This window comes from Meles meles, chromosome 1 (assembly GCF_922984935.1).
Source record: "Meles meles chromosome 1, mMelMel3.1 paternal haplotype, whole genome shotgun sequence".
NCBI classification, from domain to species: domain Eukaryota; kingdom Metazoa; phylum Chordata; class Mammalia; order Carnivora; family Mustelidae; genus Meles; species Meles meles.
Genome location: NC_060066.1, coordinates 110,753,201 through 110,773,604, shown reverse-complemented (window position 1 = coordinate 110,773,604; position 20,404 = coordinate 110,753,201). Strand labels below are relative to the sequence as shown.

Here is a 20,404-nt window from a genome sequence, read left to right as displayed (position 1 = left end):
CGCCTTTGGTGTAGCAGAAGGTGGACAGAGGGGGAGGTTTTCTTACCCTCAGAATTCATCTTTCTGCTCCCCTCTGAATTGCCTGCTCTTCTTCCAAAGCCTTTGACCTTCCAGAGACCCCTTTCTCAACCAAGCTCATCACTCACATGCAGGTACCATGAAAGCACCAATTTTAGGGCCGTTTACCCAACCTACCTACTGGAAAAACTCATAGCACTTTATAGTTAGTGGCTGGGACCAAAGCAATAATGTCATTTGTTTAACAAACATTAGAACGCTGTTCAAAGATTGTTGGGTGCTGAGGACATAAAAAACCTTGCAGGAGCTCTCTATCTAGCAGCGGCAACAAGACAGTTAAACCTATAATTGGCATAAAAATAATCATAAATAATATGAATAACCCTCTCATTTAGCTTAAACCTTCAGTATAATCCTTCCCATTAGACCCCTTCCAAGCCGCAAGAATGAAGGTACCAGCTGGGCAATACCCCCAGGTACCTGCTGAATTGGACCATGCCCAGCTACTCTGTGGATTGTGTCCCTGGGGAAGATCTGCACCTTCCCCTGACACTCAAGTTCTTTCCCTGATGCTTTGCTTCCGGCATTGGTGGGACTTAAAGCTAAATTCAAGCTCAAGTATTCGGTTCTAAATCCCAATTGTCTTCATCAGGCCCCGAGCTCATTTTTTTGTTCTGTTCAGCCCTCTATGTCCAAAGTTACTATGGATTAGTTTTTATCTTCTAGAATTTTCAGTGATTGGAGAGGAGGAGAATAGAGAGTATTTAAAAAGGGGGGGTATTCTCTGGGAGTGATAGACATGTTCATTACCTTGATTGTGTGATGGTTTTATGGGTATACACATGTGTCCAAACTTAATCAAAGTACTTGCAGTTTATTGAATATCAGTTATCATAACTCATTAAAGCTGTAAAAATGTAAAAGAAAAAAGTCAACGTCACCTTGAATCTTAGTAGTTTCATAAAGGAGGGTTAAAGGAGGGATCTCCTTTAATAGTTAATTTGAGTTATAAGTTTCAGCATCCCTACAGGATAACTAAAAAGTAGGAAACAGTGTGCCTGAATTTGATCCTGTATCCCAGCTCGGCAAGGACAAGAATCTCTTCTGTGATGCTCACTCTCTATCCCCAGTGCCTGGCCCATAGTAGATTCGTTCAATGTCAGTTTAATGAATTGTTATCTGACAAAAGAGGGAAACTACAAATCAGGACCATGTTCTGATTGGAGGACCATGTTCTGATTGGAGGCATTCAAAGATACAGTCTGACCCCATCGTGGTGACCGCGCTTCACCTATGCTCACCCATATACTCCTACATCTGAAGCCTGAGAAACAAGGAAGAGAAAAAGGAGTAGGAGGTACCCACCTAAGTCCCATTAGACAGATAGCCTAGGAGGAATGGGGAGAACAGTAGGACTAGAGTTACTTTAGGAAACAAAGATTTGTTTATGAAATCAAGGAAAATTTCAGGGCTTGGGGTTGTTGGGTAAGGATTTATGGGGTTATACAGAGGGAGATGGTTTGGAAAGACCAGGGGCTGGGAACGTTCCATCCTGTGTTAGTATTCACACCACTGACCATTCCCACAGCTCAGCCATCTGGGATCAGTTTCCACTACCAAAGCTGCCTCCTAACTCACACTTGAACTTAGCCAAACACTCTCCCCCTGTGTGGACTCCTCCCCCTTTCTCTCTCTCTCAGCGGTTTTTTCATTCTTCCCACCCCCACACTCCATAAATAATGATTGTAATAGTCCTTTTATATTCTTTGGTAACTCAAAGAGCAAGAAGGAAAAGAGAGGATCTGTTCCCCTTCATGGGGAACTTGGATCTTTTGATGCCCTTCCTCCGGCAGCTGTACCCTCTCTTTCCCCCATCAACCCCTCCTATCTCTATTCTTCCTGCTTTAAAGCAGTCCTGTGTCCGTCCATACAAATCCCAAAGCTGATCCTCATCTTCTCTAGGATGCAATCTACACAGCTACTCTCTTCTGGGCTAAACCCCCCTACAGCCCTGGGTGGCTCCGTCTTCCGTGGCAGCCCCTCCCCACTCTCCTTCCAACCCAGTCTGGCTCTCTACAGCCAAACCTAGGCCTCCTACCCAGCAAAACCCAGCAGGGGACGGGCTGGGAGAAGGCCCAGGGAGGGATCCAAACCGAAGTTCCAGATTGGGGAGGAATTCGCTGCCTCTCTCTCACCTGGCAGTGTGGCGGGTGGAGGGACAGGAAGGGGAGGAGACCCATGGGAAGCGGGCAAAAGAGATACATTTTATTCAGTCTAACAGAACTGGAGGGAAGAAATCAGCTCTGAGTATCCCTTCCTCCCTTTCCCAGGAACCCGACTTTTCACCTCACTTTGTACCTGGGCAAAGAACTCAGACCACGTGGGCCCTTGTGCCTCAGATCTAGATACAGGGTATGACACAGGATCAAATATTTTAGATTGTACAGCTTGAGGGAAATCCAGGTCTCTCAATTTCTCCTTCTTAAAAAAGATAGTGGACGCAGGAATCGCAAGACAGAGAAAAAAGATTAGAGACAGATTTGAGAAAGAGTGTCCATCTCTATTTTCACTGTGGGTCTTGGCCCATTAGTGGTGTATTGTGAGCAATATTTTTTGCTGGAGTGTAACAGCAGAGACTATCATAGAGTGAAAATACTAAGGGTAAATACTATTTCAGATATATGCACTACGATACAAAGCGTATTTCTTACTGTGGATCATAATCCAAGTTTGAAAGCTGCAGACTTTTGGAGCCATTTGTGATTTAAAAAAAAAAAAAAAGGAATGAGAAAGATTCCTCCCCTCACTCCCCTTTAAGCAGAGAAAACCATGACACGCAACACTACATGTCTCCTGCTTTATTTTTCCATAGAGCTGGCCTCCATGCGCCCCTCCTCTGGTCTTATCCATGCTGACTCCAGGCTTCAGGTTTTCGGGTTTGGGGTCCATAATGTCAGGTGAAACCCCACCCACCCATCCCCACCAACTGCTCCCTCCTCCTCCCCAACCTGGTGGAGCCTCTGGTGGCCAGGGACACTCTTACTCCCTGAAAGAAGAAATTCAAGGGTGAAATGCACGCATTTCCACCTCCCTAGTCTCCTCCCACCCATGACAAGATGCAAAACGGGATGTCAGCCACCTGGACGGGAGAAGATAGCCATGTGCACAGGGGCAGCAACAAGAGTCAGAGGTGACTACCCTCTGAATGAATGGTATGCAAGTGAAGGAGAGAGTCTGGGGTTCCAGAGTCCCGCCCTAGCAAACCACTCCTTGCCACTCTGTTACCATGGCTGTCTCTAGCCTGGGCCTTAGGAGAGCCACTCAGCCAGGCTTTTCAGTCCTCATCGTCCCACATGAGACCCCTTCAGTCTACCTATTCCCTGATTCTGCCTCTACCCAGGGAGTCCCCAGATTGTGTCTTCTCAATTAATCTCACTTCAAATGCTCCACACCCCTCAGTGCTTCCCAGTGTCAGCCACCACTGCCTGGGGCAAAAGGAGACTCCAAGTCCCATCCCTAAGCCTCTTTGCCCAAGTCCTTTCTCTGAGTTCCTTCCCTCATCACCCAGACCCACAACTCACCACAGAGAAATCGCACATCCCTCAGGGCATAGCTGTCTCACTCCTCCTGGATGCTGAGGATACGCAGCAAAATATTGTACACATCTTGTTCCATGTAGCCCTGTAAGTGGCGGGAAGGAAGGAAAAGGAGATGAAGAACAGGAAATGAAGAGAGACAGGCAAGGGAACGTTCTGTGGTTTCGTGGAAAGCTCTTTCCTCTGTGCCCTGGTTTACAGTGTGTGACTTCTCCTAGTCTTTACAAGGAAGATAATGATGTCTACTTGCTGGGACTGCTGTGAGGGTTTAAAAAAAAAAGACAGTGAATATGAAGCAGAACACCTGATAGACAACAAGTGTTCAATTCTTTGTAGCTATCATTCTTCCTAACAAAGGAGCAAACGACCCATCTCTTCTTCCTCAGTGAGGGATAATTTGGCTTAGGCTAAAACTGAGAAAGGGCATAAGGGACAGGAAAAGGCCTTCCAGTAGACCAGGGAATTGACAAGGAGGGACAAACACTTCTCCCCACTCAGATTCATGCAAAACCTGTCTTGATCTACCTAAGGAGATCCAGAGACCTGGCGCTGGAACATTTAAAGTCCAACTTTCCAGGGTGCCCAAGTGGCTAAGTAGCTGGGATTGAGCCCTGAGTAGGGCTCCCTGCTCTGTGGGGAGCCTGCTTCTCCCTCTCCCACTCCCCCTGCTTATGTTCCCTTCCTCACTGTCTCTCTCTCTGTGTCAAATAAATAAATGAAATCTGTTTTTAAAAAATAAAGTCCGGGGGCGCCTGGGTGGCTCAGTGGGTTAAAGCCTCTACCTTCGGCTCAGGTCATGATCCCAGGACCCTGGGATTGAGCCCCTCATTGGGCTCTCTGCTCAGCAGGGAGCCTGCTTCCTCCATCCCCCCACCTGCCTCTCTGCCTACTTGTGATCTCTGTCAAATAAATAAAGTATTTAAAAAAATAAAGTCCAGGGGCGCCTGGATGGCTCAGTGGGTTAAGCCTCTGCCTTCGGCTCAGGTCATGATCCCAGGGTTCTGGGATCGAGCCCCACATTGGTCTCTCTGCTCAGCGGGGTGCCTGCTTCCCCCCCATCAACCCCCCCCCCCGCTCTGCCTGCCTCTCTGCCTACTTGTGATCGCTCTCTCTCTGCCAAATAAATAAAATCTTAAAAAAAAAAAAAAGTAAAGTTCAAATTTCCAAGAAATGACAGGTATATGCAGGTAAGAGGAGAGATCCCAAATGCAACCCCCCCCCCCCCCGCCCAGTGTGCTGTCTCTACCTCCTCCCATGCTCACCTGCGCAGCGTTCAACAGATGGTTCCTATAGGTGGAGATGATCTCGTCGTGATTCTTCTGGGAATCCTGGGAGTGAGCATCAGTGAGAGATCTTGTGCCCACCCTAGCACACCCACCCTGACACACATACTACCACCCTCCGCCAAGGATGAGGAAAAATAGAACGAAGTGGTCAGTTGTTGGTGGGAACGCAAACTGGTGCAGCCACTCTGGAAAACAGTATGGAGATTCCCGAAAAAGTTAAAATAGAACCACCCTAGGATTTAGCAATTGCACTACTAGTTATTTATGCAAAGGATGCAAACACAGTGATTCGAAGAGGCACATGCACTCAATGTTTATAGCAGGAATGTCCACAAAAGTCAAACTATGGAAAGAGCCCAAATGTCCATCGACAGATGAATGGATAAAGATGTGGTATATATCTATATCGATATCTATATCTATAGAGATATAGAGATTATATAATGGAATATTACTCAGCCATCAAAAAGAATGAAATCTTGCCATTTGCAACTATGGGGGTGGAACTAGAGTGTATTATACTAATCAAAATAAGTCAGTCAGAAAAAGACAAATACCATATAATTTCACTCAGATGTGGAATTTAAGAAAACAGATGAACATAGGGGAAGGGAAGGACAAATAAAATAAGATAGAAACAGAGGGGGAGGCAAAACATAAGAGACCCTTAACTATAGAGAACAATATAATGAGTTGCTGGAGGGAAGGTGGGTGAGGGGATGGGGTAATTGGGTGATGGGCACTAAGGAGGGCACTTGATGGAATGAGCACTGGGTGTTGTATGCAACTGATAAATCACTAAATTCTACTCCTGAAACAAATAATACACTATATGTTAATGAAATTAATTTAAACAAAAATTTAAAAATTAAAAAAGAAGAAAGAAGTGGTCAGCTATGCCAAGTAGGCTCCCTTGGCCCACCACTGGCCCAGCCTAGACCACTGCCTGACCTCTACAATTCCTAGACTCTTTCCCACACATGCATCACTTCCACTGGCCACCCCCTTCTCTAGCAGTGTCTGTTTCCCTGAGGACCAGAACATACCTGAAGCTGTAGGGCAAGGCGAGCATTTTCTCCCCGAACCGCTAAGACCTCCTCTGAAAGCTGCTCCAGCTTCTTCAACAATTCCTTGATCTGATGCCACAAGAAAAGAAAGCCAACCAAAGTGGCCCAAGTCATTTCCCACACCAATACCACCCACGGTCAAGGTCAGTTTCCTTTTAGTGGGTATGTAATATATGCCAGGTACTTTTATACACATTGTCTCAATTAATACTCAAGACATTTCCTCTTCTGTTCTGAGAAGAACAATACTTCACTGAGGGAAGTATTAGTATTCACATTTTGTAGATGAGACCGACTTAAGTAACTTGTCAAAATCATACAGTTAGTAAGTAATGAAATAATGATTTGAACCAAGATCTCTTTGAATTCATGGCCCATGCTCTAAAGTCTGGACTGGATCCTGCCCTACTCATGGCTGTTGACCACCAAGAAATAAGAAATGAGTTTTGTTTTTGTGGTTTGTGAGACTGAGGCACAAACTTGGTTACTGATAACAAGCAGTAATAGGAATGGTGGCAGTAGGAATTATAAAAATAGCTAACTTTTATTTATTGAGTGCTACCATTTACCAAAAAGCATTTCTAGTATTTTAAATATAATGTCTTATTAATGTAATCTTCCTGACAACCCTATCATTATCCCCATAGTAGAGATGAGAAAACTGAGGCTTAGATAAGACTTGGGGGCTTTAGAGAACTCTCCCAAGATCAAGCAGTAAGTTTTGAAACTGAATTTCAAGTCCAATGTCAGACTACACTATTTTCTTTTGCCCATTTATGTACATCATCTTTTCCTTCAACACCAACACAAAATTCCTCCTTTCTTTAATTAGCCCCACTGCACACTGATTGCTATTCTGTATAACATTCCTTCTGTTTGTATGCCCTCTGTAATATACAAAACATATACTTCCTATATCTTTTTTTAAATTTTATTTATTTATTTTGATAGAGATCACAAGTAAGCAGAGAGGTAGGCAGCGAGAGAGAGGGGGAAGCAGGCTCCCCACTGAGCAGAGAGCCCCAGGATCCTGCTTCTCCCTCTCTTACTCCCCCTGCTTGTGTTCCCTTTCTGGCTGTCTCTCTCTCTGTGTCAAATAAATAAAATCTTATAAATAAATAAATGAAATTACTAAATTCATTCATAAATGGATTTTTTAAGATTCATAAAACATGCCTCCTAGAAACGTACAGCCTTTACACTGAGTTCTGGAGCAATCCTTGGGAAACTCCGGTTTCTAACACAGTGGTTTTCAAACGTTTTTTGCTTTGGTGTTCTCTTTGCCAATGGAAATCTGTAGAACTCCCTCTGACTGAAGTGGGTGGGGGGAGGGGAAGAGAAGAGGAGCTAGAGGCTAGTCTACTTTTCTAACCCCCATCAGCCCCTCAGTTACCTCCCCAGAACCCTAGCAAAACCCCAGCAACCTAGGCTAATCTACTTTTTAAGTGAAAGTGCTCATAACCATAATCCCTCCAGGGCAGTAGCTAGCTGGCTCCAACCGCACTGCTTCTGAACCCTGAATCCCCAACTGTAACACTTAAGCCCCCTTCTCTCTTCTGTTTATACCTTAGCCTCACCGCCAGTATCAACCCCAAATCCTGGAGAAACGAGAAACGAGACGCAAGAGGCGATGCCAGGGAACACAACCGTCCTTGCAAACCACAGGTGCTCCGTTACAGGTATTAAGCTGACAACACAAAGACAGAGGCAGGCTAACAACCCCCTAAACACACACACAGCTACTTACTTTCCCTGCCGGCTGCCCGGCCTGCTCACCTTGGCCTCCTTGTCCCGGCAAGCCCCAATGAGATGGTCCACCTTGTCTTTGAACTGCTCGGCTGTTTGCTCAAACTGCTGGGAGCGCGCCCGCAGCTCGCCCGCCTGGCGCTCCTGCTCGGCCGCGTGTGTCGCCAAGTCCCCGCTCCGCCGCCGCTCTTCTGCCACCGCCTGGCGCAGCCGAGCCATCTCCCGGCATGCTGTGTTATACTTTTCCAGCAGGGCCTTCAGCTCCTGGCCCCAAGCCTGAGCCTGGGCCACCAGCGAACCGCGCGTTTTCTCGTGCTGCCGCAGGCTAGCAGCCTCCCGGGCCCGCAGCTCGGCCACTTCCTCTGTGGCCTGGTAGAGCAGCTGCTTCAGCTTCCCGATCTCCTGGCTTTTCCCGCTCATCGTGGCCTGGACGGCCCGCAGCTCTTCCTCCAGCTTCCCCAGATCTTGCTCCAGAGCTGCCACCTGGGGCGGTGCAGGGGCCTCTGACAAGGCGCCCAGCCCCCCGCGTGGGGCCGGAGTCCCCCGCAGCTGCTGGTTTTCCTCCTCCAGGCGAGCCAGCCCCTTCTGGGCCTCGCGGTGCTGCTCCACCAGGGTGCTGATGCAGGCCTGCAGCTCCTCCAGGGGCTCTGCCGCCGTGTGCCCAGCACTCCCCTTGTCCACCAGGTCTGGTGGCAGGTAGTCCCACAGTCCCTGGAGGCCACTGCTCTGGGAGGCCAGGCGCTTCCGCAGCTGCTCGGTGGCCGCCTTCTCCATGGCCAGTTTGTCAGTCAGCAGCCCTACACTCTGCCGCAACTGCTGCAGCTGGACCTGCGCCTCTGGCTTGGGAACGAAATCCCGCTGGAGCCGCTGGCTCAGGGACTGCAGCTCCCCCTGCAACCGCTGCCTCTCCTGCCCCAGCTCCCCCAGTTCCTCCAGCAAGTTGCTATTGCTCCGTCTCAGTGCTGCTACCTCCTTCTCCAGCTGGCCCTTAGCCGGACCGCCTCCGGGTAGCCGTTCCCCTCCAGGGGCCCCCAAAAGCTCTCCCTGGGCGACAGGAGCCTTCTTCTCCTTCCCTTCATTCTCTTTGGTGATGGTCACCAGGCCTGCCTTTGGGGCTCCCTCTCTGGGCTCCTGGGCAGGGGCCTGAGGTTTGCCCTGTAATCCTGCCTTTGCCCGATCCAGCCTCACCAGCACCTGCTCTAGCCTGGCCTCCATCTTCTCCCAAGCAGCGGCTGCAGCCTCCGCCTGGGGTGTCCCCAGAGCCCCCTCCAGGACCGGTCTTGACAAAGCCCCCCGGGCAGCATCCTTTTCTCGCCACACGGCAGCCACCTCCTCCCTCAGCTGTAGCAGGAGCTGATTCATGGCTGCTGGGTCCATGGGTTCAGCCACTGTGCCTATCGGGTCAGCCCCAGGGGCCTGGGGCCTCTCTTTCTGACCAGCACATGGCTTGTCAGTACCATCCCGGCCAAGGGCCTGTCCACCATTGGCACTCAGCTGCTGTCCTGTGGCTTTCCCAGCGGTCCCACACCTTGGACTCTGGGGTGGCTCTTGTTCTTCAGGCTGGAGCCTTCCTTGGGCTTCATGCTGAATGCCCCCCGAGGCTGAATCCTCAGCCTTCTTAGAAGCTAATGCTGGTTTGGTTGCCACTGCAGCTGCTGCCTGCTGCTGTTTCCTTAGCTCTTGAATGCGCTCAGCCAGCAGGCCCAAGGGACAGCCCTGTTCCATGCCATCTCCTCCAGGCCGAAGACTAGAGCCCTGCCCTCTGGGAGCTCCAGGCTCTTGAGCTAGGAGGAGCCCCAGCTCCTGCACCTGCTCTCGAATCTGGTTCTCCAGGCACAGGTAGGCTGCAGCCTTCGCCTTCACCTCTTCAGTCTTTCGCACCAGCTCCTGCTCCAACTGAGAAACCTTCCTCTGCTCCTCTTCATACTTCCACCTCCACTCATCTGGGCATGGGTTTTCCTCTTCCTCTTCCTCCTGCTCCTCCTCGGGCTCTGCTCTCCACGGGCTCTTAGGTGGAGAACCCACCTGAGGCCCAGATAGGGAGGCCTACATAGAAAAAGGAATAGTGAAATAAAGGCAGGCAGCTAGCCAAGACCCAGGAGGGGTTTTCTTCTCTTAGACTCTCTTGATGCCCCCAAGAATCACTACCTAGGGAAAACCCCAGTGGGACAGCCTAGGGTGGGTCGGAAGCAAAAGGCATGTAGGGTCTTACCTGGGATGCAAGATCTGGATGTTGAACAAGCCCCTGACCTATGCAAGAAATCACAGGGAAAGTGAGAGTGGAGACAGGTCCTCTTCTAGCCCATGCTTTATCTTCAGACTTTTTCTGAGAAGAACATTCCCCCAGTGTGAGGACCCTTCCCACACATGTCTTCATGGTGCCGGGAACTACCCCTGTTGATTGGGTCCCCAAGCATCCAGCATACTTGGTTCCCTTATCCTGGAGACAGGCCAGATTGTTCATTTTGTTTGCTCGCTTATTTAGTGGGCATGGTGCCAGGCACTGAGGGGGCACCAGGATCTCAGTGTGGAGCAAAACAGCAGTGGCCTGTCATCTGAGGGCTTTCCAGTCTAGCAAGGGAGATGGAGGGTGACCGGCAAACCACACAAATAGATGAACAATCACAACTCATAAACATAGAGGTAGTCAAGCCAGAGTTGCCTTCCGAGGGACACAAGGCTGCATTAAGGACTTTTGCGACCATGCTTTGGGAATTTAGGGTCATTTCACAGTAGCAGCAATCAATAAGTTAAACTCTTAACTCAAGTGAAAATTCTTGGTCAGAGGGATTATTTCTATGAGAATAAATGGCATTCTAAGCAGCTTCCTGGATGCTAAGGCTCTCGAGGAGAATTGTGAAGTTACAAAAGGGACTCAGCTTTACCTCCCCGCTGCCCTCGCCGGTTCAGAGCCTGCCGCAGCAGCCGACACAACACTTTGTCTTGAGTGCGAAGAGCATAATGCAGAGCGTCATGCCCTGTGCCATCCATCGCCCCTGCGTCTGCCCCATGGCTCAGGAGCAGTTCGGCCACCTCGGCGCTGCCTTTCTCACAGGCCAGGATCAGAGCTGATCTGTGAGTGGGGACAAAGCTGGGCAAAGGCTTTTCCCAGGAAATCCAGGAGTCCTGGTTCTAGAAATTCCACTCACAGAGTCAGATCTCACTCTGTGTGGCAAGGAGAACCACAGACCCACACCAGCCAACAACAAGGCATGAGACCAGACCACCCTTCCTTGGAGCTGCAGCATCAGAAAGCCAGGAGCCAAGTAGAAGGGCCCTATTTTCATATTTCTTTATTGAGGTTCCACATAAATTCTTTATTGGAAAAAGGATCCCATTGTTTAGATGGTGGTTTGAAACCAGTAAATTGAACTAATGGATCCAGAAGTATTGATTCGACTTCCAGGGTCATCTATACTGGGAAGATGGCGGTGGTAGCAGCTGAATAGGAAAGTCTAAGTAAAACTTTCTCTGCTCCCGGAGAGGAAAAGTGCAAAGCAGCATGTAGCTCTTCCAAACAACTGCTCAGAAGGAAGAAGTTTCCCAGGAAAACAGAGACCAATCTTTCTTCCGCAAAACACACACACACACACACACACACACACACACACACACACACACGTGCGCGCATGCGCGCACACACACGTTTGCCCAGTGGCTCCTTTCTAGAGTGGTCAATGCCTGGGTTTGGGCTGGGGAGATGGGGAAGGCTCACTTGTCGTCCTTGTCTGTGACATTAACTCGGGCACCTCTCTGCAGTAGCTGTGAGCAGATAGCTGCATGACCCCCCAGTGATGCAATCATCAGGGGTGTCCTTCCGTCCTGCACAGATTGTGGGAAGGGAGGTCACGAGGAGCCAGGGGCTTGACAATTCTACCAAATGCCCTCTCCCGACACCTCTCCAAAAGAAAAGCCCTCCTCCCCCCCCCAAAAAAAAAACTCTCCTGGGAGGGAAAGGAGGAGGAGCAGGGGGAGAAGGAAGAGGAGACATGCCCCCCTTGCCCCACCCTCCCCGTCCCAGAGCTTAGCCAGTCAAACTCAGAGAGAGCAGCAGTCTCCCTGGGCAGGGCCCTGCCCAGCAGACACTCACATTATCCAGGACATCCAGGAAGGCTTCATGGTCACACAGCAGGAGCACACTGGAGGCACAGCCAGAGGAGGCTAGGAGGATTGAGGGATGGTTGGGTTAAGGTGAAGCAGGAAGGACACTTAGTTAGACTATAACCCAGCATTCCCTCCAACCATTCAATCTATCCTGCTCTCCAAATGTCATCCCCCACCCCCTGCCTTCTGCTCCATGGTGCCTGCAGCCCTGCTTCCCCCCAACCCCCACCCCCTGTCCCCTGGCACACACCTGCCCAGTGCAATGGACTACGATTTTCTGCGTCCACAGCATCTTCGTTGGCACCGTGCTGCAAACAGCCACAAAGGGAAGCAGCATGGGGCATGGCGGTACCATCCTTATCCCATACCCCCCTCCCGTTGGCTCCCCAACTTCCATAGCACTACGGGGAGGGGAAGGAGGACCATGGCTCTGGCCAACTACTAGGGGAGCCAGTCCACTCCTTGCAGATTATAGGCAGCCTTGAATTTCAGCCCCAGTTCTTAAACCTAAGGCCTAAGAAAAATCAGATGATAGATCAATAAGCGTGTTAGGGAAAATGGTATCTGAGTCCACTATATCAGGATAAGCATTGGGGAACTTGGAAAGGTCCAGGAAGAACAAAAGCAGAACAGCCATTTGCCTAGTGGCCTGCTGAACTGTGCCTTTTGCACTTTTGGAAACCGGTTTCTGGATTTTCTGTGTGTCATTTCACTTATATATTTCCCTTAGTGCTCCTAGACTGCAAATCCCTTAAAAGCAGACAGTGGAAGTATGGATGAATTTGAACACCTCTGTCCTCCTTCCACCTGTCCAGCCACTCAGCACTCCGTCCACGCAGGCCTCTGCTGATGGTTTACAGAGGATTGGCCAGCAGTCCCCCGGGGAACTCTGCTTTCTGACCTGCCCTCAAGGGCCACCTTAAGCATGGTATCCGCATATAGTAGGTGTTACCTAAATGCTTGTGAACTGATGAGTGCAGGATTACCACCTGTCTTACTGGGGAGGAGAGTGGTCCATTTGACCCAATAGCGCATGTGACTACACGAACAAGATAGAAGATACTGGGCCCACTTGTTCCCTTCACTAAAGCAGTGCTGAGAGGTTGCTCCTACCTGCAGCAGAACTTTGACACACTGTGGCTGACAGGAGATGGTGGCCAGGTGCAGGGCCGTGCTTCCTGGAAAGAGAAAGAGGGGAGATGGAAGATGGGTGGCCCCACGCATGCTGATGACTCACAGGGAGGGAAGGCAAAAGACGCACAGATAATCAGGGGGAGATTAGAGAGAGGAGCTCTCAGCCCCAGCCCCGTGGGGCCAGAAATTCCTGTTCCCCAAGTGCCTGGTACCTGCAGTGGAGGTGGGAGTGGGGGTTGAGGTAAAGCCAGCTTGCAGGGAGGAGAGCCCTGGGAGGATGCTGGCCAGAACTGATGAGGAGAGAAGTAGGGGGCTACACTTGGAACCTCCAGGAGTTGCCCCATCCCACACCACTGTTGCTCTAAAGGGAGAGGCCCGCCTTGGGGCCCAATGCGCGGTCTAACTCACCATCCTCATTCTTGCTGTTGATGTCAGCCCCGTTCGCAAGCAGTATAGTTAGACATTCTGTCAGGCCTTTGGAGGCTGCCAGATGGAACCTGCCAGAATCAAGGCCAAGGGGCAGAAGGATGAGGGGACTGGGGGATGAGAGCTACAAGAATATTCATAAGCACTACCTGCTATGCTCCTTCACCCCAAAGCCAGTCCCAAAACTAGACAGGGAAGTTCCCCTATAGCCTGACTTTCTGAGGAAAAGACTCTGTGGCCTACTGTCACAAAGCCAGAGGAGGCTGGAAGCAAAGACAGAAATGAGAGCCATAGGTCTCGAGCAAGCTAGACTATTGCAGGGATGTCCAGGGAACACAAAAGAGGGCTGGACACTGGAAGGGACAAGGGATAATATCCCTCTCATCCCAATCACTCCATCCAGCCATGTGACACTCATGGCCACTACCACTTTGTTCCTAATTTCCCAAGCTACACACCCTCCTACTTGCGTAATAAATAGACGCCATCTTTAATGAGTGTACCTGTTTTCTGTTTGTTTCATGGGCTTTATGTCCTTTTCTGCTTTTTCTTTTCCTTTTTTTGGAGGGGGGTGGCAGTTCTGTCAATCCGGACTGTGAGATGGGTGGGATTCAGAGACAATGTCTCTTCCCTCACTGTGTGCAGCCCTTGGTGTGTAGCAAACAAACGCTGATGGACACGCTTGCTGGTCAAGACAAAAACGGCTCTGGGGACGTAGGGCTTCCTGGGTCTTATCTCCTTCGGGGTTTAAGGCTTTTAATGGGAACCACATATCACGGGGGGCGGGGGGTCTTGGGAGGGCTCACTTACGGGGACTGGCCATTCGAGTTCAGCTTGGTGGGCCGGGCTGACTTCCTCGAGGCCAGGGCAGCCACACGCCCCACATCCCCCCGCTGCACCGCCTCCAGCAGCTTCTGATCACGGCGGTTCCATCTCTCCACCTGGTCAGGAGCCATGGGTTGTGTGAACATAGGGGGCAGGAGTGGGGTGGGAAAAGGAAGGGAGGAGATGGTTAGGGTGCCCGGCAAAGGAAAAGGGACATCCATATGCCGCTGAGAGACTATTGCTGGCCTTTGTCAGCCCTGGGGCAATAAGTGCTTGGACTCCTAGATTAAAAATCATGTTCTAGCACTGAAATGTAGTATTTAGATGTCCTTTTTTTAAGTCATCACGTGACTTTTGGGGTTAGGTGTGCATGCTCAGAGTGATCCCAGCCATGACTCCTTTCCCCTTTCCTCTCTGGGTCTTGCTGGAGCAAACTGAGCCACGCTGACCACTCCTGATGGGGCTCACATTACCTCTTGCCTCCCCAGGCTGTTCTGCCTCTTGTCCTCAGATTTATGAGAAGTCAAGGCACCCAGCTTCACATTACAGCTAGGAGCCCAAATACCCAGCCATTACATCTCTGCCTTTGGGCATTGGGCCCCAAAACTGGGAGAGGGAGCAGAGTTTCTTTTTTCCAGTCACATTTCTATGCCCTTTATGCCCTTCAGCTGGTTGCCCTTCCCCTTCCAAAGTACAACCACCTAAAGGCAGAGATAGGTCTCTGGCTAGGCCTGTGGAGCTCCCCTGCTCCTTTCTCCCCTACCCTCCCTCCTCTTTTCCCTGGCAGGGAGCAGCTGTCCCCAGCAACAGCCACACCTGGGCTTGCATTGTTCTATCATTCCAGCTTGACTTTTTGCAGATGGTGGGGGTAATTACAATAATTGAGGTATCACAGGGCATGAGAGGCAGCTGTGTAAAAACACCCAGGGCTGAAAGCCCAGAAAGGCCTGGTTGGATCCAGAAAGAGGAAGGGAAAGGAAGAAGGGATGCAAAAGTCTGTAGGATGGTGAAAAGACTCCTGGATGAATATTTTGTCAGCAGGCCTGAGGTGAAGGCCTAGGTCAGCTACTTTCTCAGCTATGTGACCCAGGGTAAGCGATTGAACACCTCTGTGTCCTCATCTTTGACATGTGGGAAATAATAACTACCTCATCACGTTGTGAGCATTAAGTGAGCTAACCTCATATAAGGTATATAAAATCTCTTCGTAAACTGGAAAAGGCCATACAAGGGTATGGTATTCTTATAACCAAACAGGAAGTGGTGAAGGATTGCTGGTGGCACCTTAGAGTTTATGAGGTGTAATCTCAACAAGAAAGAGGCCTTGGGAGGAGGTGGGGAAAAAATAGGGTCTGCAGAAACCAAATAACCAATTTTCAAATACTGTTTTCCCAGCCAGGGCAAATTATGTAGCAAAAACAGGGAAGTTTCGAAATGCCCAAGCCATAAAATGATCTCAGGCTAGGTGGATTCTAAGGTAATTCTTGTAATTCTTCACAGTCCTTTCCAGTGCTATTTTGATTAGCCTCTCAGCATCCCTGGAAAGGAGTTAGGGCTGGTATAATTGGATCTATCTGAGAGCAGAAGAAACTGAAGCACACTGAGGATGGATAACTGTCCCAGATCACACCACAAAACAGGGGCAAAATTGAGACTAGAACCCAGGCCACCTGGCGCCCACTCCCGGTTCGCACCACCAGACCACACACACTGCTACAGAGCTCTGGAAGAAGGTTTCCTTATTACCATGTAACCAGTCAAAGACTGCCTCCAGGCCAAAGCCACCCACCCCCAGACGCTACTCCCTGCAGAGAGAAGAGTCTCCAAACAGGTTGATTCTCAAAGGACAAAATAAGCCAAATGACTTCTCCCTATACCAAATAGACTTTGGGACCTAGGAATAATATCATCTAATGTCCCTTGGGGACCAGTTAGCCTCAAAAAACAAAAACAAAAACAAAAACAAAACAAAACTGGAAGCTATAATTATATCTCCCCCACGGGACACTGCCATCAGCTCACCTCAGTCTGAAGTTGTCTATTTAAAATCCTGCTTCTAACACTTTCTATCTTTGTGAATTTTGGCATGAAACAAATTCTTTGAACCTCAGTTCCCTAGTGATGTAACAGGCCACAGAGTCAGGGCATGATAAAAGCTAATCCCAATCCCCATCCTTCCCAGCATTGCTGGGCACATTTTGGATATGCCAGCAATTCAGGGGTCAGAATTCTCTGTACAGGGGAGCGAGAGGAAGAGCTCTTGCTCCGTATCAGCCGACGTAAAACGGCCAAGCTGTAGAGACAGTAAAGGGGCTCCTTAGCATAGTAGCTACTTTTCTTTCCAGCTAGATAGCTCTAAGTCTGCCTGACTTACTTCCTATAATCTTGTTCTACTAAGAATTTAGAAGAGATGGAAAATTCATCATGGCCAAACCTCTGCAGAGCTAGGGTGAAGAAGGACAGAGGGATGCTTCCGAATTCCAAATCCATCTACCGCTCATCCCAGCGCCTCCAGAAAAGACGCCCTGGATTACCATCCCAGCCTCAGGGGAGCAATCACCACTTTAATCAGCAGAGTCAAAAACAAGGATAAGCTTTGTATTGCCGCAGCCAAGATTAGGGGGCTTTTGTAGAAGTAATTGCAACCTCTCCTTATCTCTTGCTGTGTGCTGGTAAGCTTCCTATTGAGATGGAACACACCAACAGCAGAAAGAGTGGGTATACCTGTAAGACAGGTGAATGGAAATGGGAAGGCTGTCCTAGAGGAACCAGGAGCTGACTCACAGTTTAGTTTTTTTGTTTGTTTTCTGTTTTGTTTTTTAATGCAACTGACATTCCTCCAAGCTGATTCAGCGCCAACTGTTTAAAGCTATTTTCTGGTCCACTTCCTACATAGGCAGAGTAAGCTAATATGTAAGACACCCTCAAAGGCATCCTCTATTTGACTAAAATAAAATGAGATCGTAAGAGCTAGGGGTGTGTGTGTGTGTGTCTTCCTATATTCTGGATAATTTAGATTAATTTGAAAATGATCCCTGAACTGTCAGTCCTGATCTCAATCAAAGGATGCAGGGCTTTGGCCCTGGACCCAGGGGTGGGAGTGGAGACAGGCAGGGACAGTCCGCTGGCATGACTTGGAAACCAGGTTTTGGGAGTGGCCGGAAAGCCTGTCACACTATTTCTCTGACAAACGGGTTCAGAGTGGTTAGCCACCCAGGGAGTGGAGGAATTTATCATAAGAGTGAGGAAGTTTCAGGAGGAAACAATCTGCAGCTGAGACTGGCCTAGTTTTAAGCTCTTTGCGATCCCATCCTGACTGAGAAAACAGTTTTCTTTCCAGTTGGATAGTTCTAAAGCCACCTGATTTACTTCCTATGAGCTTGTTACACTGAAGAGAGTTTGGAATGGGTGGAAAGTCTTCATGGCCAAAAGTCTGTAGAGCTGGGGTGAAGAACAGAGGGAAGGATATTTCCAAATTCCAACATTCAGTTCATTGCTCCTTCCAGAACTTTGGAAAGACTGGAAACCAAGGATTGAAGAATCAGGAAAAATGAAATAATCTCCCCACTCCTAAGGGCAGACAGACTCCACAGACCTGAAAGGGAGGGGAAGTGTGGAGGACTTTCAGTCACTAGGGAAGAATCCATGTGAATGAAAAAATCATTATCAGTTAAGACACTGTCTGAGTTGCCTCAGTTTCTGGTACCTATACTAGTCATCCAGATAAGGCATTTTGATTGGTTGATCTATGCGTATGGAGACTACGTGAAGAGGCAGTCGCAAGTGGGACAAGAACAGGCCTCAACAGAGTTCCTACTCTTGCCTCATAGCTCGCTCCCTTCCAAGCTTCTGCGGCCTGCCCTTGAAGAGTGTGAGCTGGGCATTTCTCATGTTTGCTTATGAATGATACCAGTAAGTCGGGTTAGGCTGCATAATATTCCCACAGGTCCACAGGTTGTTGGCTACCTCACTTCTAAAAGAGCCAGAATCCCAATCTCCACAGAAAATGCCATCCCCAGATAGGAGGTCTCTCTATAAGAGATCTGCAGGGAAGAAACAGCTACACCCTCTCTCTGTGCCCCACCTTCTATAATCGGCCTTGTGTTGGGTTCTGGGAGAATGTGAGGGAGTAGAGTGACTTCTACTGGGAACTCTGAACATATCTACCCTATCCTCTTCTCCTACTGTCACCTTTCCCCAACTCAGTCCAGGGAAGCAGAGAGTACAAGCCCTAAGCAACTGGATGAGGGTTTAGAATGAAGGAAAATTCTGGGGAGAAGCAGGTGGAAGGCCTTGACTGGCCCAAGAACCAGTCTGATAACCAGACACTGCAATGAGCTGTCCAGGGTGGACTCTGTGGGCAACTTACCCAGTTCCCTGGGGAGCAGCCAGACAGCTATGCCTCCTCTGCCAGGGCCTGTCAGGATGGCAGACTGCAAGATTAACCCACAGAGAGCAGGCAGATGGAAGTCGGGGCAAAAGGGGTGTGGGACAACAGCTGGGAAGAGAGGGGCAGAGGTTGACGGGGAAACAGGAGGAGACTGCTGGTGTGGGAGCAACCAATTGGAAAGAGGGTTGGAATGATGTCAGAGAGCCAGTGGTGCTGATGAGAGAATGGGAGTGGAAGGGGCATGGGGTGATATGGGGGCAGGGACAGAGGAGACTATGAAATAGGGCTTGGGGAAGGCACGGGCCTGGGAGTTTGTTGGGCTGAGAGGAAACAGCAAGGATAGAGCCCTACGGGAGAGGATTGTGAGGACAGGTCAGGACTGAAAATGGGGTTGTGGGGCAGGACTTGGGACATAGAGCAGAACTTGGGGCGGAACAGGGGCTGGGGATAGGGCAGATGCTCTGAGGTGTTCAGTACTGGGAAATGGCAAAGTAGACAGGGCCTTTGGGAAGGGGCAGGGGCTGCAGGAAACATCTCAGAAGTTGGGGGGTGTACCTGCTAGGAGGACAAGAAAAGGCCAACGGAAAGGAACTTGGGAAGGGCAAAGGTTAGGAAGGCAAGTCAGAGGCTAGCGGACAGGGCCTTGAGGAAGGCAGGGCCGGCAGGCTTGCACTGCGGGAGTGGAAGCGCTGGAAAGACCCAGAAAGAGAAAAGGCGATAGTGCATGAAGACGGGACTCAGGACTTCTGTCACCACAGGGCTTGGATCCCAGCCCCATCCTCCCAGACATTTTGGCACCTACCGCCACCTGTGAGCTGGAGCAGGAGAAGAAGCGCTTCATGGCCGGGGCCAGGGCCGCGGGGGGGACGGGGACACGCGGAGAGCCGGGCTACAGGTTCCCGAACCCAAGGGACTCGGCTGCGGCTTTGCAAGAGCGAGCTGTCAAAAGCCAAGTGGGACCCGCCCCGGACCCGCCCCAGGTCCCGCCCCAGGTCCCACTGGCTTCAATCAGATACAAGAAGCCGAGAACCAGGCTTAAAACTCCGCCCCTAGCCCTGCCCGACTCTGACGTTGCAGAAGCAAAAAGCCCACAGTCTTTGGCGGCGACTTGGGCTTGGTCTCAAACCTCGCTCTCCCGAACCAAACCGGTCCCCAGCTCCAACCCACTCGGTAGAAGGTAGCACTCCCGCAGGGGCTAAAACTCCTCTCCCAGCCCCGCTCCTCCGCGCAGGTTCAGGTGCAGCTCCGCCCCAAGCCCCGCCTCGGGCCCGCCCCTCCAGGAGCCGTTACCGGAGGCCGGCAGGTCCGGGATTCGTTGGGTGCGCTGTGGTGTCACCAACTGTCGCGTTTATCCGCTGGTGACGACACTCTTATTATATCCAGAGACCTCTGGCCCGCGTAGTTTACCTCTGCTTCCTTCCCCCATTCCCGGACCAGAAACCCAAGCACAGAAGAGGCTTTGAAGAGAGCTGTTTGGAAACCAGAGGAGATGGTGGTGCAGAGCAGAGGACTGAGCACGAACGGTGTATGACCCTTCGCAATCTGGGAAACAAAGCTTGAGGGGAGCGGGATCGGACTTAATATTGCAACGCAACCTCTAAGTTAGAAAACAGCAGAGTGGGAGGAGAGAATTCTTATTTTAAGCAGTCCCCATCTGAAGTTAAACCCGCAAAACCATCTTCGCTATTTCCAGTGCCCTTTAATTCAGATTCTCAGCAATTTTGCTTGACCAGTCAGTTACAACTAATTGGTCTGCCTGTCTGTCCTTTGCTGAGGGATAGAGGCAGAAAAATGTTCACCTTTAGCCGGAAA

General features: G+C 50.1%; 1 protein-coding gene across 2 annotated transcripts; it reads right to left on the bottom strand.

Annotated features, from left to right (window-relative positions):
• Positions 1 to 2,998: 2,998 nt before the first annotated feature.
• ANKRD35 (ankyrin repeat domain 35) lies at positions 2,999 to 19,513 on the bottom strand. 2 transcript variants are annotated; one of them, XM_046015445.1, is made up of 14 exons: positions 19,395 to 19,513; positions 14,188 to 14,318; positions 13,360 to 13,448; positions 12,931 to 12,995; positions 12,068 to 12,125; positions 11,804 to 11,874; positions 11,429 to 11,535; positions 10,599 to 10,786; positions 9,926 to 9,963; positions 7,744 to 9,759; positions 5,947 to 6,036; positions 4,877 to 4,942; positions 3,600 to 3,699; positions 2,999 to 3,064 (listed from the first exon to the last, which is right to left on the bottom strand). In XM_046015445.1, the coding sequence occupies exons 1-13, from the start codon at positions 19,431 to 19,433 to the stop codon at positions 3,637 to 3,639; spliced, it is 3,021 nt and encodes a 1,006-aa protein (XP_045871401.1). In that variant the 5' UTR covers positions 19,434 to 19,513; the 3' UTR covers positions 2,999 to 3,064; positions 3,600 to 3,636. The 2 variants fall into 2 exon arrangements, 1 of the variants encoding a protein (XP_045871401.1); XR_006819971.1 differs by lacking the exons at positions 2,999 to 3,064; positions 3,600 to 3,699 and having other exon boundaries at positions 7,715 to 9,759.
• Between the last annotated feature and the right edge of the window lie 891 nt (positions 19,514 to 20,404).